Here is a 22,161-nt window from a genome sequence, read left to right as displayed (position 1 = left end):
GGATTCTCATGTGTATTACACATTGCTCTGCTTGAAGCCTTGTAGATTCCTCCTAATTCTATAATGATTGGATTAAAAATATTTTCCTCCAATACATCTCTGTTTTCAGAAAGTATTGCAAATCTGGTCTGACCAACAGTGAAGAAAAAGTCAGACACAAACACTAGGGAATACATGTATTGAGAAGAAGCCTTCATTTAAACCAAAGCAAACAAAAAAACCACATGACTATATACAGTCTTAATAAATTTTTATTGAGAACCAGTAAGTTAAATCCTTTACAGAACACAGAAATACATATGATCCCAGCCCTTCCCAATAAATGGCAATATACCAGGGTGGGTTCCCTGAATACCTCCAACAATTTTGTTTTATTTCTATAGTGGAGAAATAGCTCTATAGCTTAGCCATACAGAAATGGGGTGCTCTGACCTTTTAGGGGAAGCAGAAGGGGAATCAATTCAGTATGAGTACCAAGGACAACAGATGAGTTCTAGTAGCCAAACGAGTAGATGAATAAATGTCCACTCTTCACATTTTGCATTTCAAAATCTGCTAGTACAAGGCAGGACATGGTAGGATCAGACAGAAATTAGCCTGAGGACTTAGGAGCAGAGGATCTCTGTCCACTCAGCTACATAGGGAAGTGGTAACAAGAAGAGAAAACAGCTTTGGATCCACTTTCACCTAACACTCCATCTCCCATGAAGGCATCCGATGCCAAGTAACTGGAGTAGACATCACAGATGAAAACGGAGACAAATAATGCTGAGGGCTAAAGACTGAGAACTTGGATGAGACCGAAGCCCGACAGGGTTGATGACAATAGTTGTGATGACATTAACATTTTTTTCATGGTGAAGAGTTACCTCCTGCAACTTTCCATCACTGCAGGAGCAGAAACACAGGCAGGATAAATGACCACTCTGCAGCAAGCCCTTCGGGTGTGACTCTAGGCTTTTCGCGGACTTGAGAGACGCTACTGAATTTTCTGGGAGGCAACTTTTGGGATGGATTTTTACCAAAAACAAAAATATGCAGGGGGAAATGATTCCTCTTTCTTTTAAAACTAAGCAAATTAGTGTAGAAGTTTCTTTCAGTTTCTAGCATGGTGTTAGGGTACTGGTCTTAGTTCATGGCATTTGTGCAAGTTTAAAATACTATCAAATTTTCTTTTAAGCATCAAAAAAGAGGCACATATCAATTCTGTCAGTTTTATAAGTCCTAAAAAGCACCCTTCCCCCCAAGAAGTGGTACCTGAATTGTGTTTGTATTGATAAATTTCATAATGGATAAAAGGAGCCAGACTGTAATTGAACTATTAACAAAAATCTTATTCAAAATGTTCTCTCTGTCTTGAAGTCTTCCTGGCTTAAATTAATCAAGGCGTTAGGAGAAGCACTGTGATCAAGTCCCGGGCTAGGAGAAAATGTGTTTTATTCTGTTTCCCTTAGTTAGTAACTCTAATTGCACAGGACAGTAAGACATTTAACTAAACCAAATGGGTTTTATTCTTTCAAGTTGTACACCCAGCCAAAGGCAAATTAGCTTTACTGTGAATGCTGACACCATGGATCTGCAACATTCAGGAGAAAGGCAGCACTGCGGAAGCCTGAGGCACAAGGTGGCCCAGACTAGCACAAGTCACAGAGGATAAGCTAATCCAAGGATCTGAGCAGTGGGCTATTGTTTTAGATCTATGGTCAGTAGCCTTTAAAGGGTCAGACAACTTCCGATAATATTAGCTATTTTGGTGCTAAGTAGAAAATAACAGGGGGCTGCTACCCACAGGGACCAGCGCACCCCTGGTGGGGGTCTGGTTCATAGCCTCAGGACAAAACAGCATGTTCTTAGGATGGAGGGAGCCGTGGGATGGGCGCATTTAACATTCTTAGACCGGTTTTTTTTTTTTTTTAAGCTACAAAATGTTCTAAAAGCAGTCAAAATGTAGAAAAACAAAACCTGCCTGGGAAAGGAAGTGATGGAATGAGGGGAATAGAAGCTGATGACTCAAAATATTTGTACAGATTTGAAGTGCCAGGGATTCTACTTTCACTATATAAATACCCAGATCTGAGGGCTCAGAGACTGATGAACGTTAAGCCTCACACATGCAAAGAGGCAGGACCCATTAGTTCTAAGCACGATCACTGATTTCTATCAAATGCTTAGTGTTTTTTCCCCCAAGTTAATGGCTTTATACATAGCACACTCCCTCCTTTTAAACAGAAGCGGAGTGCTGCATTACCCAGCGAAAGGCCAGTGCCCAGACAGAGCGCCGGCGAGGAAAAGGTGGTTTGCCCCACACAGCCAGCACTAAAGCAGAGTCACTGCCGACTGAGTACAACACAAGCCAGAGTCCCGGTCCGTCGGACGGGGTGGACGCAGATCCTCAGTTACAACACGGTCGCACCCTGGACACTGGTTTCCTGGTCTTGTTCTAATTCTTCAGAACAAACACGTTTAAATAAATAGGTATAAAATACACTAGCTTATTTTAGAAAAAAACAATGAACTTATTGTTAGCTTATCTAGAACTAAACATCAAATCAGAATCTTCACAACCACCACTGCATTTTAGAAATTTTTGATGAAAATGTTGGCTACAGGCTGGATGCTTTACTAATAAAAAGAGGCAAATTTCAAAGCATGTTTATCTCCAGTTTAAATAAGCATTGTGAATTTAAACAATGGTGTTTAGGTCCCTGAACTAGTTTGTAACTCTTGCAATTTTTGTCCTGGAAGCACAGAGTTATATTTTTGTCCCCTTTCATAATCAACCACAGAGAAAAGCAGTCATAAAACTGTCCTGTTGGAGGGAAAATACTGAAGAGCGGAGGTAGAGGGCAGTGTCTGACAACACTGTATATTCATCTTTGTTTACCTACATTTAGTTTCTTTTAAGCATGTTTAGAACAGTAACAGACGGTTATATTCATAAGCTTAAATAAGAAGAAGGTTTCCTCCAACTTGTAAAACGTATATACATATATGCCCTCATAATACTGTCTATATTGCCCAACTTCCTTTTTGGAAGAAAGTGAAGTTAAAAGATTTTCTTAGATATTTTAAAATAAAAGCAAATGATAAAGAAAAGGAAGTGAACTAAAGACGAATTATGACCAAAAAATCCACTAAATGAAGCACACAGTTTGACTCTGTTTCCTTGAAAGCCACGACAGCACTTGGCTCAGGGCCGATGCACAGACAGGGTCATGCAGTGCAGGGCAGGGGCAGGGGGCGGGCTTCCCTCTACAGTTCAAACGCAGGGAACCTGGCTTTGCAGGGCACCAGGAGGTCAGCCAGGAAGTATATTGTTCCAGCCATTCCTGAGGGAAGAGGAGGAGACCAAAGTTAGTATACCAGTGACTCCATCTTAGAGCGAGGCTTTATCGTGCACTACCAACAGTACAATATTAACGGCAATGATTTAAATGAAGTAGGCATCTATCTATACTCATATTCCTTGCAGTTAATTATTAGAGGAGAACACTACCGAGGTGTTCAGCTACTTCATCCAGGTGGAACACAGGAGGAGAGTGGGGCCAGACAAGTTCAAGGCACAGCCTGTCATTTACCCTATGTGAGCACCATGTGAGCTCACGGGTCCGAGTCTCAGTCTTCTCCTCTGTGATGTGAGGGTAATGCCTGCATGTTTTTGCTGAGACGATTTATGGCAGTGCCTGCAAAATGCCCAGCACGTGCCTGGCTCCATAATGGCGGGCCCCATTATGATTATTAGTATTAGGTCTGTGGTAGTCCATGTGTTAACTGATTTTTAATGTTCAGTTGCTGTATCAGGAAATAAGGAAGCAGTGTAAGAAATGATTATACAATTAACTGTTGGTAAAACTCCAATTTAAATAGATTAACCACCAAGCAGAAAAGTAGACGCTGAAGGCAAGTAAGCAGTGAATGAAAAGTACCTTCGAAGAGGGAGAAGGGGGTGTCTGGAGTTCTGCATCCGTGCTCTCCATAATCTAAGCACCATTCAGCAAACTGAAATGGAGACCAAGTTAAATTATTGTTGTGATTTCTTCCAAAGACCCCCCAAAGTTGATAGAGACTGTCTGTAAGAATTATCCTACAGAGTCAAACACCTTCTTCAAGGCAGAGAAAAGAGGTTAATGCAGAAAAGCAGATAGCCTGAAAAAAAGTATGAAACACCGAGGGAACTTAATGAGCTGGCCGAACCACGTTATCTCCAAGGTTAGCATAGAAGAAACAAAGGAATAAAACCACCCTCTGTTTTTCTTTCTCCCATAAATGCTGTTGAATAGAATTATGTCCTTTTAAAAGAAAGCTAATTCCATTGAATGGTTTTGAAGGTTCTTCTTAAATAACTGTGTTTGCTTGTCCTATAGACATCGTTTAACAAATGAACGAATGAATGAAGTTAACTAGAAACCTTTCTGCAGCCTCCAGGAGAGGTGAGGTGCTTTCTGTCAGTTCTGGCCCCTACCTTGCAGGCCCTGTACAGGTACTTCACGTCCTGAGTGAGGTTGTACAGTGTCAGGAAGGCGTAGGCGTTGCCCGCAGTGCCGTGGCACAGCCCGTACCCCTTCTTCAGCAACCCGTGCTTCCAGATCACATCGGCACACTGGTAGGCATCGTTGAGATACTGTTCCTCTCTGAACACCTGCAGCATCGAGGGACGGAGTTTCATTTCAAAGGACAGGAAAGAAAACTCTATTGACATTCCTCCCTGACAGGAATGGGGGGAAGATGGGGAAAGGGAGGAGAGAGGGAAATGGCGTGGCAAGAAAGGGTAAGGGATTTAGAGCCACAGAGATGTGTTATACCAGTGGGGACAAATTACAAAACATCACTAGCTTTTTTTTTTTGTTAATAATTGGAAATAACCTCATTTGCATGGTCTAAGTTTTATGCGTATGTGTGTGTTTGTGTATATGCGTGTTAGAGGTGAAGCGGCATGATTCTACTTGAAACGCTGTTAGACACTTTCCAAAGAACGCATGCATCTTCTTGGGTAACAATGATGCCCTTCACTCTAAGGAAGTTTCTTTACATATTGTAGGAGAAACTGTTTACAAAATTGATTATAAAAACTGATTTGGTTATAAAACACCGTACTATGTCAGAAAACCATTGATGCACCTTTACAATCTTTTGTGGACTCCAATCTGTTGGCTGAAGACTTGAGGAATATTCTGAGTACACATTTTAGATATCTCATTGCAAACTAAGTGTCCTTAATAGAGCAAGCCGGTTTTAAAAGATTTCCCAAGTTTCTAAAAGTAAAACTTGATATACTAAAGCTTATTTAAACTATAAGATGCCAGTCTGTGGATGTGTAATGTGTAGATCTGGAACCAATAGACGTAGATATCTTGGTTGTATCTTTACTACAGCATACTTCTTAGAAGTGATACTGGCATTTCTTTATTATGGTAAAATAAGCATAAAAGTTAGCATTTTAATCACTTAAAATACACAAGTCCATGGCATTAATTACATTCACCTGTTTTATAACCATCACTACTATCTATTTTCAAACTGAAACGCTGTATGCATTAAGTGTTAAATCTGTACCCAACCCCCTGCCCCAGCTCCAGGTAAGTCTATTTTCTTTCTGTTTGAATTTGCCTATTCTAGATACCTCATATTAACCAGGATCTCATTTAAGTAGAATCATATAGTATTCCTCCTTTTGAATCTGGTTTATTTCACTTATGATGTTATCGGTGTTCAAGCATGCACGGTATAGTATGCATCAGAACTTCCTTCTCTTGTATGGCTGAACACTAACCCACTGTAGGTATACAGCACATTCTATCCATTCATCTGTAGACAGGCACTTGGGATTATTTCCACTTTTTAGCTGTCATGAATAATGCTGCTGTGGAACACTGGTGTACAGTGTCTGTCTGGAGCCTTGATTTTACTTTTTGGGGGTAAATACCTAGGAGTGGAATTGCTGGATCATATGTTGATTATAAGTTTAATTTTTTGAGAAACTGCCAAACCATTTTCCACAGCAGCTGCACCACAGTACACGCCAACCAGCAGTGTGAGAGGTGGATTCCTTCTGTTTTTTAACTGAGTTCTGCCACCGATGCTATGATCTCGGCTGCTTACTTGTCAGTGAGGAAGCCTCTCCTGCTCTATGAAACAATGGCTGCTGTGGTACAGATGCATCCTGTGAGGATGGATTATAGTCCACTTAGCAGAAGTGATCTTAGGTCTAACAAGGGATTTACCTATTGCTCTTTTAAGGGTTATGCATAAAACTAATTTTAAATGATAGAATTTTGTATGTTCCTATCTATTTCTAACATGAGAACGTTCACAGTACCTTGTAGGCCTGGATGAGCATGTAGATTACCCCCGGGGAACCGTGGCACCAGTGGACCAGCAGGTCGCGAGTGTCGCCCACACAGGGAGGGTAATTGCCGGAAGGGAACTTCAGCTGGCAGACGTAGTCTACGCTGGGCTTGACCAGGCCGTGCAGCTTTGCGTGGCTCACTTGAAGGCAGGGCTGAAAATGAGAAAGGGGGCTATTGATTCTGCTGGACGAAATGATCTTCCTGAGCTGCAGGAATGAGTTTTAAAACATAAAGAAAACATGACCAAAAGGTCCTGGAAGTCATTCAGAAGTTTTGGAGTCAACACAATTATTTCACCTACTAGAACATAGTCCCTGGGCCTTATGCCCATATTATTTTTCAGTATTTGTTATCTATAAGCATATAAATGATTTTCCTAAGTCAATTCTTGAGAAAGTGAGTGCTAAGACAAGTTTAACACCTTATGCATACATTAAAGCCCAGAAAGAGATCCAGAGACAAACCAACCACAACTTCCATTATTGCATTTAGTTTCCAATGGAAGAGGATGCTAACAAGTTAGGAGACTGGGAATCTAGATTCCAAACTGCTGTGTGATTCTAGATCAAGCTTTCTGCAGAGGATTTGGAACTGATACCTATACAGGATGATTTTGATACAACAATGTATAGATTTGTAAGAGACACTGACATTGACATATGAGCCACCATTTTTGATAATTTTTAGTTTCTCTTTTTGGTCCTATTCTTAATTCAAAGCAATGCTCACTTTTTTTTTTTTTTTTTTAAGATTTTATGTATTTTTAGAGAGGGAAGGGAAGGAGATAGAGAGAGAGAGAAACATCAATGTGTGGTTGCTGGGGGCTGTGGCCTGCAACCCAGGCATGTGCCCTGACTGGAATCGAACCTCCGACACTTCACTTCTTTAAACAAATTCAAAGTGTTGTCTTTGCCCTGCTGGGGGTAAATTTGTTGGGGGTGGGGGAGGAGGGGCAGGCAGTGGTGTGAAGCACAGGCAGGAGGCTGCGGCGGTAGGAATTAGGCCATACTTGTAACAGGCTTTCTCGGATACTGAACATGCACTCAGTGCTTTAGGGCATGTGTAGATTTCCCGTATCCAAAGAATCTTGTTCAAGTTCAGTATAAAATGCTAATGTAGAATGAGTGGATTCTCCTCAAACGTGCAGGAATTTTCCAACATGGCCAAAAATACTTTGCTTTATGCTAATACACAGGCACCTCCTGGAATGAATTTTTCGGATTAAAAATGAATTTTAAATAGATACTAATCTGCCAACTGAAAACTCAGTACTCAGTTTCCGGATTTCCTACTACAGAGGACAAAAGGAGGCAGAGGGTGAGATGCTCCCGATGATCTACTTCAATGGAAGGTCACGTGGGGGCCCTAGCTTGTGTGGCTCAGTGGGCTGGGCCCGAAAAGTGAACGGTCACTGGTTTGATTTCCAGGCAGGGCACGTGCCTAGGCTGCAAGTTTGGCCTCTGGTTGAAGTACATGCAAGAGGCAACCAATCAGTGTTTCTGTCCCTCTCCCCCTCCCTTCCTCTCTAAATAAATAAATAAATAAATAAATAACAAAAATAAAAAAAAATAGAAAGGTCATGTTGTTGTTTAGTCACTGACATGTGTGACTCTAACTCATCTTAAAACTTCAGCAGACGGAACTTTCCTTCCTTGAAAACTTTTGAAAATATGTATTTATTTCTGGAAATAGAGAGCCAGTGAGGGTATATGTCAGAAATAAAGAAATTTAAAACTAAACTGTTGAAATCCCTAATTATAAGACTCTTAATTGGGAAGTGTAGAAGAACTACAACGGTCAGTCTCCCACAACCACTAACCCTCACAGTGTGACTCTGCATTTAAAAGCAGGAACAACCTTGACTTTCCCAGCATCACTGCCATTGTTTAGTTATGGGAAGAGGGCAGGTCTGACATTGACTTTGCATTATTACAGCCAGCTACTCAACCAGTGAGTAGTACGTATGTCTAAGCACTCATGTCGAACATATTAATGAAACACTTTTCTTTATGCCACATTGTACTTTGGGAAGGTGAGGGGGACACCTTTGTACCATTAAAAATCAATTTCCTTTCGTCATAAATTCTGATTCACAAGTGCCAATTTCTCCTTAAAGAGAGCTAAATAAGCCCCTGGAAACGATGCTCCCAAGAGAAGTGCACTTCTGACCTCCCCGCTCAGATTACGCTGGCTGCAGTAAATCCTACTTGTCCTTAGTCGCTCTGACTTTGGCGGACGGCTCCCAGCAGCATTAGGCCTAAAGAAGTGTTGAGCATGGACTATTCAGCTGTTTCTTGGGTAAGTCACACAAAATCCATCAGGAAGGCTCCTTGGCTTGCTCTCTACATGAGCCTTGGGCAACATATGCTCGTTTGTTTTTTTTATTGATTTTGTTCTCACTTCTGCAATTTATTTCATTGGGTTGTGCCTTACAATGTGAAATAATATTCTTAATGTAAGGCATTTGCTGAAAGAGCAGAGCAGAAGGCACTTCATATAGAAGTATGGGTCGGAACACTTCGGTCAGGACAAGTGGGCCTGGGTAGGCCAGTATGGTCATCCACAAACCAAACGTCATTCCAAAGCACAGTGCCTTTTGTATTAGTACACTTGAAATGCACCTTGGCTTGTCTAGGTGTCTCATTCCTCTTGCTTGTCTAGGCCAGGAATTACAAGGAGAGCACCGCAGTAGTCAGCAGAATGAACACATGGAGCGGGGCCTGTGTCTCCCCCCCAGACGGTAAAGGCAGGGGCACAGGCTGCAGTCTCACCATCATCACCCCTTACCTGCATCAGGAAGTAATAAATTCCTGCCAGGCCATGAGCGGCCCCCACATAATATTCTTGGTACCATTCATACATCAGTGGAGTCTTTCCTGTGAAGTTTCTTTTTCTCGCTAGGTTCTCTCCAGATGTTAAGACAGTTTCACAAATCTACAGGGAGAAAACCAACCAAAAAATGAGAGAATTAGAGTAAAACCCGCCTTGGTGGAGGTAAGGACCTTTCTGCATGGATACTGGGGAACATGGTGAATTAGACATCACCTTAGGCCATGGACGGGCACAATTTAATTCGACACTTAGAGAAGTGCACGTGACTATATTCTGTCTAAAAAGGGGAGGACATGGAAGATCTTGAACTCCTCTCATTAGAGCTTGCAAGGATTCCCTTGCCAATGGAAGGCCTAACTGCCTCCGGCACAAAAGGAGACACCTGCACCTGCGAGGTGCAACTGGCCTGCCTTCTCGGAAAGGGCCTGGAACCTCGCCAATGGCTGAACTCCTTACTGAGTCACTCTGCAGTGTTTCCAACAGCACTCAGCGTGAAGCTGCTGGTCCTCTGATCAAGCCTGACCTTCAGAGGTCAATATACAACTTCCGGCTACATAGGATAGCTAACTGGAGAAATAAAACCAACAGTTCAGGCAGACGGTAAGCGGAAGCCTAAAAAGCTCCAAAAGCACAAAAGCACGGTACCTGCTGAATATGGCTCTGAGGGATCTTTTCCACTCCGAAGTTCTTATTCACAAACAGAAGAGCGTAGAGGTAGCCCACTCGTCCGTAGAGCATTTCATTTGGAACATGAGGATCAATCTTGTTCAGGTGAATTAGCCTGAAAAGAAAAATACACGCTTAAGGTAATTTGAAAGGGATTAAGTAGTGGTATAGACTAAAAGAATGGTACATTTGAAAAACACACAGATATAACATATATTAAATTAGATTATTATACATTATTTTAATGTTTTAAGTTATATATTTCCCATTACCATTTAGTCCCCTCCTACCCCTCTCCCTCCACCCCCACAATCACCACACTGTTGTCCATGGCCATGGGTCCTTTTCCCTCAATCCCTCCCCCTCCTCCCCCTCGCCCTGGCTGTCAGTCAGCTCTCTATCTATGAGTCTGTCTCTATTTTGCTTGTGATCTGAAATGGTTAAGTATGAAAGTGGTGGCTTGTGCACATTTTTTCTTCTACAAATACAGGCATAAAATTCACAGTGGAACAAACAGTGTCATCTTACGTATAGGAACACAGTGGTAGGAGACCGTTTTTAATTTTCCTGTACTACCTTGACTTCTCCCCCAATGTCAACAGGGTCATCTGGATGGCGGAATTACGGGCCATTTTGTTTTCTGCTTCATTATCTCTCTCTCTCTCTCACACACACACACTCCTAATATTTTTAAAGAGCTTAAAAACATTTATGAAAAATTATTTTTTTAAATGTCCAACTAGCAGGTCAGTAACATTGAGACCTTAAGAAAATAAAATTGGTTTACTAGATATAAGCTCTTCTGTTGTGGTAAATAGAATGAATGTTTCAGAGTCTTGATGAGAATTTTTAAATCAGGTTTTAATGTAAATGTATCAAACTGTATAAAATTTAGACATAAAAAAGTACTTCTGATTTACTTTTGCAAAGGAGATTAAAAGAAATACTCAAAGAGAAACTACCATGAATTTACTAACCAAACACTGCTCTGTGGAAGTTACTCAGAACAATTACTGCACTAACTCCAATGTTCTTATCTAAACAAAAATTTTTGAACCACTGTTACCAGAAAACAAGTTTCCTTTATTTGCCACCACTATGACTTGCATTACCACTAGGTGGCAATATATATCAATAATTAGCATCTTAATTATTGTGCAGCCAAACTTATTTGCCTTTGGGAAATTCAAAGTAGGTAGCAAACACTGTTCAAACCTTTGAAAATATAGTGTGGTTCATAGTGTCTCCTTAAAACGATGCTTTACAGTTTAGGGTGAAAAAGTACACATTCTACCTTTTTCTGGATTTAAATTCAAATAATTAAAACTCATTAGTTGGGTCTGATGATTGTTAAAGGTAGGAGTTTTAAATTTATGTTTTATATGCCATATTCTTAAGACAAAAAGAGGAAATGACAGCATTTATAAACCATAATGGCTATTTTATGTGTTTCCAAAAACAAAGCCAGAAGCGCATCATGCAGCTCCATGTATTTGCTTTAATATGGACACACTGATTACAAGCATTCTGAAGGGAGACAAAGACATATAAAACAGAGCAGTTCTTCTCCACTCTTAGCAGTACTTCCCCAGGGTATATCACTGGAGAGTTTTTGCCTTATATCATCAAAAGTTTGACTTCTTTTTGTAAAAAGAAGTTCTTTTCTTACTCATCACACTACAGAAGAGGGAGGGTATAATTTTCTGACCAGAAAGCTGAAGTTCTTCATCACTGTGAGTATGGGCCCCAAAGCACTGTGTACTCAGGTTAGTCCTGTATTTGGGTAGGAAACAGGCCGCACTCTCTATGTGGGTGGAGGCACCAACTGTCTCTCTGCAGAAGGAAGGGTGAAAATGGACACCTACACAAAAATCAGGCTGCAGGAAGAACTAGCCCTACTGACCACACAACCCCATCCCTACCCCCAGGCCAACTGCAGGGCACTCTGAACACACATGCACATTTTCTCTCCCGCTCTCTCCCCCATTCATTCTCAACCTCTCTCTCTCCCCCTTCCCCTCCTTTTGGAGTCACAGACCCCTCCAAGAAAAGTGTGAGTACAATTTGGGGGTTTTCTATACCTCTGGAAGCCCTCCCCCAAAGTTAAGAACATTTACCTTAGGGAAAATTATGAGTCTGAAAGACCATTATGTTAAGAAAATATAAGAAAGATGTTACTCATGAGGCAAGATCTCAGTTATTGTCTTCCTTAATGACATCAATTAATTTTGGACTTACTGAAACTGAATTGAAAAGACATAGATTTTTCCTTCAAAGGGAGAAGATGTGAAACTACAAATAATATTTTTTCTTTTTCTTCTGCCATGAAATCCAGAAATATAAAAAATCGAAGCTGTGGACACAATGTACTTGCCTATCATAAGTTCACATTTTATATTTTTATTTTAAAGATTTTATTTATTTTTTTAGAGAGTGGAAGGCAGGGAGAAAGAGAGGAAGAGAAACATCAATGTGTGCCTCTTGTGTGCCCTCAACTGGAGATCTGGCCTGCAACCCAGGCGTGTGCCCTGACTGGGGAATTGAACCAGCGACCCTTTGGTTCACAGGCCCGCACTCAGTCCACTGAGTCACACCAGCCAGGGCTCACATTCTATATATATATATATTTTTAAGATTTTATTTTATTTATTTTTACAGAGGGAAGGGAGGGAGGGACAGAGAGAGAAAGAGAAACATCAATGTGTGGTTGCTGGAGGCCGTGGCCTGCAACCCAGGCATGTGCCCTGACTGGGAATCGAACCTGCGACACTTTGGTTCACAGCCTGTGCTCAATCCACTGAGCTACACCAGCCAGGGCACATTCTATATTTTTAATAATAACAACTCTATCAGCTATAAAAAATTGTTAAAATATTATACAATTAAAAATATATATAGATAACAAAAACAGCTTTATTACCAAGATACAAAAAACTTGTACCTTACTCTTAAGGATGTTTTAAAGTAAACCAATATTACTATATGGTAGTATTCCCCAAACACTATTTCTTAAAACAAAGGTGTCATGAGGAAAAAGTGCTGTCTAAATGATAAATTTGGCAAATTCTGCTCCCTAGACTAGGTGGAGCTTCTCTTCAGACTCTCAAGATCCTGGGCAGACAGTAAAGTTATATATTTACCTTTGTTTTCTTAATTTCCCCAATCTGTTTAAATACATGCTACTTGTATTTAACAAATATTAACATGTATTGATATTTTTCATATAGCAAACTACTACTATTTGGTTGTACATATATGAGAAGGCTGGCATTATAAATAAAATATTGGGACCACTACAATTTATTTTATGATACTTAAAGATTCCTCCAATGCGATTTTCTTGTGAACCTGTAAAGCAGACATGTGGCGAATGGTTTTAAACTGGCTATGTGAAACAAATAAAAAGGTGGCTTCTGTATTTCAAATTTAGATGGGTATAAAACAGTTTTTGTATTGGCTGGTTTCATTCCAGTTCATTACTATAAAATGGATACATATGTTAATTAAACTTTTGGAGAAATCAGTTTTGTTTCACTTGTGATTTGATCAAGCTTTGTGACAGATTTTATATTAAATACTTCCCAGTCCTGGAATGGAATGTTCATAGTTTATTCCTGTAAAATACAGTAGTACTACATTTTCTGTTTTTAAGTTGCACTAGATAATTTCTTACCTCAGACAGATGTATCACAGGCACGTATAAAAAAAGGTATTCAGGAGTGTATGTCAATTCAGGGAATGATTTAATACAATTCACACATCATTACAGGTAGAGCATAACACTCCTTGGATTCTCCTCCATCCCCTCTTTTGTTACATTTTCCAGTGGAAAAAATTAGTTGCAATAAGAAAATATCACTGTATGGGAAAAAATTGGGGGAGGAGGGAGAATTCGCATACATGTGCTCAAACCACAAGAGTATGGCTGATTCCTTCTTTGCATACAACACAAACTGTATCTGAAAAGGCCTAGTTACAGCGTATTCTGTGACGTGGATGATCGTGCTAAGTGAAATAAGCCAGTCCCAAAAGACAAATACTGAATGAGTCCCCTTATATGAGATACTGAGACACTCAGAGTAGTTAAAAATAGTTGAGACAGAATGTAGAGCTGAGGTTGCCAGGGGCTGGGGTCAGGCAGGGGGGTACAGACGCAGGTTTACAAGATGAAAAGAGCTATGAAGACAGATGGTGCTGATGGCTGCATAACATCATTAATGTATTTAATTTCACTAAACTGTAGACTTAAAAATGGTTAATATGGTAAATTTGACATTATATGTATTTTACCACAATAATTGGAAAAAAGGAACCAAATGTAAATTCTAGAACTAAAAATTACAATGTCTAAAGTAAAAAATTCCCTGGATGGACTTAACAGCAGAATGGATAGAACAGAACAGAATACAAAACAAAACAAAACAAAACAAGGCACTTTTCTTAAGTGAACCGAGAAAACACCAGTATTACTTAATCTTAAGAACAGAGAGTGGGGGAAAAAGATTGAAAAAAGATCAGTCTCAGAGACTAGTAGAACAATATCGAAAGGCCCAACATATGTATAACTGAAATTTCAGAAGGAGAAGACAGAGGATGGGGCAGAAAAAAAGTTTGGAAAAACACTCTAGATTTTGATAGGGGTTTGGATCACACTGGTATATGTAATAGTCAAAACTCGGTAAGTTTCCACTTAAAACTTAAACAGCTCATTATATATAATGTTTACATCAGAGGAAGAAAGCTTTAACCAGATACTGTATTCTAGTAAATTATGTACAAGTTCAAGTATTAAGATGGAAGTGAACTGATGCTTGTAATTTACTCTGAAAAGCATCTCCCCAAAAGGATTACATAATAGTGAATAGAGAAATGGATAGGTGGATAGATATGTGATAAAGCAAGTACAATAAAATGTTAACAGTAAAATCTATGTGGTAGATATATAGGTATTCGCTGTTCTTTTAACTTGTTTTATGTTTGAAATTTTTCACAATAAAATTGAAGGGGGAATAATCTAATTATTAGAATTTCAGGCCAAAAGCCTATTGTCAAGATACACACCATCACACAAGGAGATTAACCAAGGGTATTCGACAAACAAAATCAGTAATGATAATACTATTCTAAGAGTAATTTATAAGAATAGTGGGACTCAAAAACCATGGTCAACTCAGGTACGTTAAATGTTGCTGGGCTCCAGTGGGCAAAAAGACTGTAACAGGCACCTCATTAAAGAAGATACACAGATGGCAAATAAGTACATAAAAAGACATTCCATGTCATCTATTAGAGACAAATGCAAATTAGAAGAACAAGGTACCATTGCCCACCTATTAGAATGCCCAAATTCCAGAATACCGACAATACCAAATGCTGGCAGGGATGTGGAGCAACAGGAAATCTCATTCATTCATTGCCAGTGGGGGTGCAAAATGGTACAGCCTCTTTGGAAGTCAGTTCGGCAGTTTTTTATAAAACTAAACATATTCTTAGCATATAATCCAGCAATCATACTTCTTGGTATTTCTGAAGGAGCTGGAAACTTACATCCACATAAAAACTTGCACAAGGATGTTTATAGCAGCTTCTATTTGCTGAAACTTGAAAGCAACCAAGATGTCCTTCAGTAGGTGGATGAATATATAAACTGGTACACAATGGAATATTATTCAGCACTAAAAAGAAATGAGCTACCAAGCCATGAAAAGACATGGAGGAACCTTAATGTACACTACTAAGTGAAAGAAACTGATCTGAAAGGGCTACAGACACTACATGATTCCAATGACATGGTATCCTGGGAAAGGCAAAATTATGGAGGCAGTAGAAAAATCAGTGGGTGCCAGGGGTCAGGCAGGAGGGAAGGGGGATGACTAGGTAGAGCACAGAGGATTTTTAGGGCAGTGAAACTACTCTGAATGATACTGCCATGGTGAAAACATGTTAGTATACGTAGGTCCAGCCACAGAATGTACAACACCAAGAGTGAACTGCAGTGTAAACTATGGACTTCAGGTGATCATGGCATCTCAGTGTAGGTTCATCAGCTGTGTACATCACCTTTGGTCAGGGATGTTGACAATGGCGAGGCTATGCACGTGTGGGAACGGAGGGTATAAGGGGAATCTATATATCTTTCTTCTCAATCATGCTATGAATTGAAAACTACTCTAAAAAGTAAAGTCTACTACACAACTAAACAAAACAGCAAACCTTTGCCGGCAATGAAACTCCCTGTATGTTAGCACACTCAGTTGGAACCTAACCTGCATGGCAGCCAGATTTCTTAGCAGAATTCTGAAAGTGTTCACTAAATCCTAGTAAAGCAGGAACTGCAATTTATTAGTATACAAGTTTGGTAATTTTTCACAATTCACAAGCTACTAGTGGGCTGCCCTGATTTATATTAAAAACAAAAAGCTAGCTTTGCATATCATTTGTTCTTAAACAAAGAAGTTCTGCATCAGTCTGTATACCTTTAGGAGGCCTCTCTCAACCCCCCACAGGAAGTAAGCTGCATATTTTTCAGAGTATTGATCTTGGATCACATCTTGGATTAGTAATCATATAATTAGGCTTTTGATCTCATGTTTGTTACTGAAACTGATGTTTGATCTGGAATGTGTCAGTGTCATTTATATCTTGCAATAAAATAGGGATTATAATGGTTGTGCCTTAACTACAACAAAGGAATAATGTGAGAATTGATTAAATGACAGCACCAAGATTTATTGCTGAGAGGAAAGTAAATTCACTAAAATGTTCTTTTGCTAACACACACAGAATCAATGCATAATAACAGGTAGATAAAAATCCTCAAAGAGAAATGTGATTACCGGGTGATGCAATCCTCTGCCTGCTTCTCGTTGTTCATCTTGTGATGCACCACAGCGGCCACTGCCAGCGGGCCTGCGTCTCCGCAGAGGAAGGTGATGGAACGCTTGGACAAGCAGTTCAGACTCTGCTTTACATAGCCTTGCGCCATCTGCAGGTAGGCAGGGTCCCCGAACACATCATAGAGATGTAAGTAAAGCACTGCAATACCTGAAAAGCAAGAGGAAAATACTGTAAAAATGAGAAAAGGGCAGTTGACTGTATTATTTTGGTGTGTGCCTACCCAGTGGTGCTGCTTGTTGATACACCGTAGCAAATGTGTAAACTATCCGGTAGTTCAGAAGACCTCAGTCCTAGACTCGGCCGTATTACCGAGCCGCTCTAAGAACCGGGTACAGGCAAACACTTCACTGGTTCTCAGTTTCTTCACCGTTAGTAATTCTAAATAACAGGAAGTCTAAGGCCCTCTAAGAACTCTCAATCCAAGTTTATTTTAACCTTTTTGCACTCTGACTATTGTGTTAATGTAATCTTTTTGATGGTTAAATGACAGGTCATAAACTATGGTTCCAAATAAACACTTACTTAACAAATAATAATTTATTTAATAATAAACAAGACATGTTCTTGTGAGCTAAAGAAATTTAAAGACTAGGGAATGAAAAATTTAATGAACTCCTTATATAGATTTTCGTGTTTTGTTTGTTTTTGTTTTTTTTCTATGAGAAGGCAGGTAATGAAATTCCCTACTCCAGCATCATTCTAGACAGGGAAATAAATTCAATTCCCCCTTAATTTTTTTCTCTCTCTCTTTGTAGAGAACCCAGGTTTTTTAGGAACTATACTGTAAAAGCTGCCAGTGACTTCTGCTTTGGGCCTTACTCAGTCTGCTCCTTACCCTAACTCATGAAGCCTGCTGCATGCAATTGAGCTGTTGTCTGCATATCCTTATTCCAAATACCTGTCACAGCACACAGACCTCCCCCCGGAGGCAGCCTGGTCTCGGGGCAGGCTCAGATGTGGCGCAGGGAGCCTGCCTGCAATATTTCCAGAAACTCATTTTTCCCCTTAAAGTACATTTTCCATCTCATTTACCATTTTTAAAAGATACAGAGCCTCTGTTTAAGTCTAAATTAATAGAGCCAATCTCTTCACGAATTTCAATGCAGTAAAAATGCAGTCTGCAAAATAACTTTTCATTGTACTGCGGACAATTTTAAATTTAGATAGTTTTCTCATTTTGCATGGGTAATCTCCAAAGCTTTGTGGTACAGACAATTCAATTTCACATGTATATTAGGACCAAATTTTCATTTCCTGCCGAAGTTAACAACAGTGTCTGCTCTTTCAAAGTGGCTTGGTGTTAGTAATTCTACAAGCTGATGATCAGATGTACCAATCAACGCTTAAGGTTTGCAGACATAAGTATACAAAGCTATATATGTGGGTAAGAAAAAAAATCTTTTCACAAATGATCAATGTCAAGAGCTTCTTTTAGGATTAGTTCCTTAACAGGTTTCACCTCATCCACACCAGGCATCTACAGACAATCTGTTTAAATTGTTACCCTTTCACTTCTATTGCCCTCCTATTCCCATCGCTGCCTGAACTTTCTAATTAAGTTATGTAAGCACCAACACCAGATAATGACAGGACTGAGATCTGAGAAAATAAAAAGGGATTAAATACAAGCCCAGTGATTGCTTTCCTTTGCTGACCTTTGTCTTTCATTATCAGCAATTCCTCTTGGCTTAAATATTTAACAAACAGAACCCATCCAAGTGTGCCAATTGTAAGATTTGATGTATTTCTCATGAAAAATAGGTGATGTTTCTCAGGTCTCATGGTATTTCATTCAGATATTTTGTTTTCTTCTTTTTGATCAATAGAGAATCATCTCGCCAGCCTCTGGGACTTCACCACCTCAGGCTCTATTTCTTCCCTTCTCACTCTGGGCCTCAGTGTCTGCTTGTGTTGATTAAGTAACCTCCTGGAGGTCACAACCACGGTGTCTAACTTCCTGACACAAAACACCCAAAGATGAAAAGGGTTTCAAGTGAGGGGTGCTGCTGCCAATCAGAAAAATGCTCCTGAACAAGCTGAGTACCAATCAGTCTGGGTCAGGAAAATGCCTGAGTCAAAGACATTTAATGCCTCATCAGGATTTTATACCCCAGGTGCCCTGATTTAATAATAGGAAAAAATAGAGGGCCTGCCTGTGGCCAAATGTCTTGTACCTGGTTCTTAACGACCTTCCGACCTCTGACAATATTCATGCATGTAACATCACCTTTGCATAAACACCAAAGGCTGAGAGACAGCTGGCAGATACCTGGTGGGAAATAAAGACACAACCTCCAGGGCTCTGCAGGGAGAACTCATCCAGTCCTCACATATACTCACAGCCCAGAACACAGCCTAGGCTTTAAAAAACTATTCTCTTATGTAATTTTTATCAAAATAAATATGTTCTTTTTGGAAGAAATTAAATAATACTGCAAGGTTTAATATACATATGCGGTCTCTTGCCCCACTCCATGCCTACCTCCCAGAGGCAAACACTTTCGATAATTTTAGCCAGTGCCTCTAGTGTCTACCTCCATATTTCTAATGAATAATATGCTATGTCCCACTCTTTATTTTTCTTTATCAGACATTCTGACTCACAATCTGGGAGATAAGGATTTAGCTCTTGTAATACAGACTGTGAAGTGGTCCCCCAAAATATATCTCCCTTTTTCATTCAACAATAATGCCCTGGATTTTAGCTAGGTACAGGGCTGCTCATAAGTCTTCTTTGCAGCTGGGTATGAGACATATACGCCATAGTGGGCCCAATGAAACATGGTGGAAGTAATGAGGGTAATTTCAGAAAATGTTCTTGAATGGAGGGGACTTGTCATTTCTTTCCCCCTGGCTGGAATGCAGATGTGATGGTGTAGCTGAAGCAGCCATCTTAGACCAAGAGGTAGCAGCTCTGTGATGAGGACAGTAAAGCCTCAATATCAAAGAAGCTTAAATCCTGAAGGACTGTGATGCTGTCCAGGACTGCCTATTTACAAAAGAAAGAAATTCTGTTGTGTCAAAGTCACTGTTATTTTAGGTGTATCCCCACTGCTGATAAGCCTAATCCTAAAGCAGACAGCTCTTTTTGGAGCTGGAGAGTTAGGCAGAAGGTAGATGGATAAGGCTCTGTAAGCCAGTTCAGGATTTTGGGTGTTATTTGAGAAGCACCACTTTAAACACTAGCAGAGCAGAATTAGATTTGTGTTTTTAAAAGTTCACTGTAATGTTTAGAAAAAAAGCATGTGGAACAGAGGATGCAGTGGAGCAGGTAGAAGGATGCTTCAGGAGTACCAGCGAGAGGCAGGGTAGCTGCAATAGAGGTGAACTGTTCTGGTAAGATGCCCGTCTGGGAGGGAAAGTCAGTGGAACCTGGTGGGGAATGACTGACAGGGAGATGCCAAGATGACTCCAGACGGGCAACGGTGCCAGACACCGAGATGGAAAACACTGCTGGGCGGGGGGCCGGCTTGGGAGGGAAGACTACAGTTGTATTCATTCAGAAACTCCGCCCCAACCATGCCTCCCATTCTCTAAAGGAATTTAATACAATGAAAAACAACACTTTTACTGGCTTCTAGGATAACCACCATCAAAACTGGTCATGAGGCTCAACACAGGATGATGTATGGAGTTTAATCTTTTTAGTGTTTTCTTTTTCCTTTCATCACAGTGCATACTAGTTAATCAAGAGTATTCTTGGGCTTAAATTTGAGTAGCAGATAAAATTTCCTTCTCTTGTGTTTGCTAAGAAAAAGGTAGAATAATGGAGATTTATTTTTTTCTAGCACTTCACCTTTTCCTCTAGACCAGAAATGATTGAAATGAGGTTTAAATTTTGAATGCATTTAACTGTAAAAATATGCTACAAATTATTACAGATTTTAGAATTATCTTATTTTAAAAAATGAAAGTCCCTCTCCTCCCCTTTTTTGAATCTAGATGAATTCTGACATTTTCATTAATATAAAATTTAAGTTAAATATTCTTCTATTTCTTAGCTGGCTTGCTCCCTATCTACTATCATTAAGCTATGAAAACTATTTTACTGTCTTGTTAGATTTGCTCATATATATCTTAAGTATACTGACATGTTTTAAAAGAGAAAATAATCCATATGAAGAGAGGGATGCTGAGAAATGAATATAGCAAAATCTAATCCATTATTGTCCTGTTAATTCTAAAGTCAGTAGAGGCGAAAAATAAAATTTTTGAAATAATATCCTAATTCTGTTAGGTAATGAGTAATTTCCTTAAGGAACAAGTGCTTATCCCTATTCTGGATAGCCTTACTTCATTTCTCAAAAGAGTACAGAAAAGTTGTTATAGGGATCCCACCTCTATGGAAATCTAGATAAAGTTAACTAACATCAGTAACAACCAATCAACAGAGTGCCTTGTAGGATCAAACACATGAAGTGGGTAAGTTTTCAAATAGCATGTTAATTCTTTAGTTATCTGTACCTTTGGAAGGTGACGTGGTCAAGAGAGGTGGACAAGGGCTGGCAGAGTATCTCCCATCAAGGAGGAGGTGTGGGTGGGGTGCAGACTGAAAGGGGGCTTCTGACATGAGGAGACTGAAATGGAGCAGGTGCAGAGAGTACTCTCGCAAGTGGAATTATCTGAGCAACTCTGTACAGAGAAGATGCCTAGGGGATGACCTGGTTAATGAGGCTGGGCTTCCTGGGGATTCACATGGTTAAAAACCAGACACAGAAATTTAGATTTGATGCTAATCTACTGTCAGTTTACACAGAGGAGTAATATCCAACAAAAGCATTTTTAAAAGATAAATTTGGCCATATGTGTTAGTTTAGGTCTTCCAAGATGACAACGAACATCCAGAACTTTCTAAGGAAAGTCTATCCATTTACCCAGGAAATGGATTCCAGACACAGACCACATGAAGAGTGTAGCAGGGCATTGTACCAGCAAGTACATACTTTGGCTTGGAGGTGACATACATCACTTCCACCTGCAGCCCCTGGTCCAGAAGATGTAGCTTCACCTAAGAACAATGGCGTGGTGGTGGGGGGTTCCTACCCCACCCATGAGCACAGAAGGAAAGGGACACCAGTTATGAGTGAGCACTACAAGTGTCTAACATGGGCCTGGTGGGGAGGAGGCAGAGAGGAGCCAAACCAGAGAGGGACATATCAGGTTTGAGATATTCATTAGGTATCCAAGTAGGGAGGTCAAGGTAGCAGGTGGACATATGAGTCTGTAGTTCAAGAATGAAAGATCAGACAAATATCCTCCAACTGTGTGGAAAATGTGTTAACCAAAGTGGTCAATTTCAGAAGCAGCTGGAACTCATTAATCCAATGCAAGTGGGAGTTGCATTTGATTAAAACAAAACAAAAAACTCTGCTTATCACCTTCTTGTGGTCTGAGAGGCCACAAAAAACCCAGATACTTA

General features: G+C 40.0%; 1 protein-coding gene across 2 annotated transcripts in view; it reads right to left on the bottom strand.

Annotated features, from left to right (window-relative positions):
• Window positions 1-236: 236 nt before the first annotated feature.
• LANCL1 (LanC like 1) overlaps window positions 237-22,161 on the bottom strand; it is a 36,793-nt gene continuing 14,868 nt past the window's right edge. For both annotated transcript variants that reach the window (XM_028509430.2, XM_028509429.2), the window contains exons 4-10: window positions 16,682-16,889; window positions 9,825-9,960; window positions 9,135-9,281; window positions 6,317-6,499; window positions 4,463-4,639; window positions 3,927-3,999; window positions 237-3,329 (exon numbers count right to left, since the gene is read on the bottom strand). In XM_028509430.2, the coding sequence (XP_028365231.1) occupies window positions 3,253-3,329; window positions 3,927-3,999; window positions 4,463-4,639; window positions 6,317-6,499; window positions 9,135-9,281; window positions 9,825-9,960; window positions 16,682-16,889 (1,001 nt within the window). In that variant the 3' untranslated portion in view covers window positions 237-3,252. The remainder of the gene's footprint in view (window positions 3,330-3,926; window positions 4,000-4,462; window positions 4,640-6,316; window positions 6,500-9,134; window positions 9,282-9,824; window positions 9,961-16,681; window positions 16,890-22,161) is intronic.

Source organism: Phyllostomus discolor, chromosome 4 (genome assembly GCF_004126475.2).
Source record: "Phyllostomus discolor isolate MPI-MPIP mPhyDis1 chromosome 4, mPhyDis1.pri.v3, whole genome shotgun sequence".
Lineage (NCBI taxonomy): Eukaryota > Metazoa > Chordata > Mammalia > Chiroptera > Phyllostomidae > Phyllostomus > Phyllostomus discolor.
This window is presented reverse-complemented; position numbering and strand designations above follow the sequence as displayed.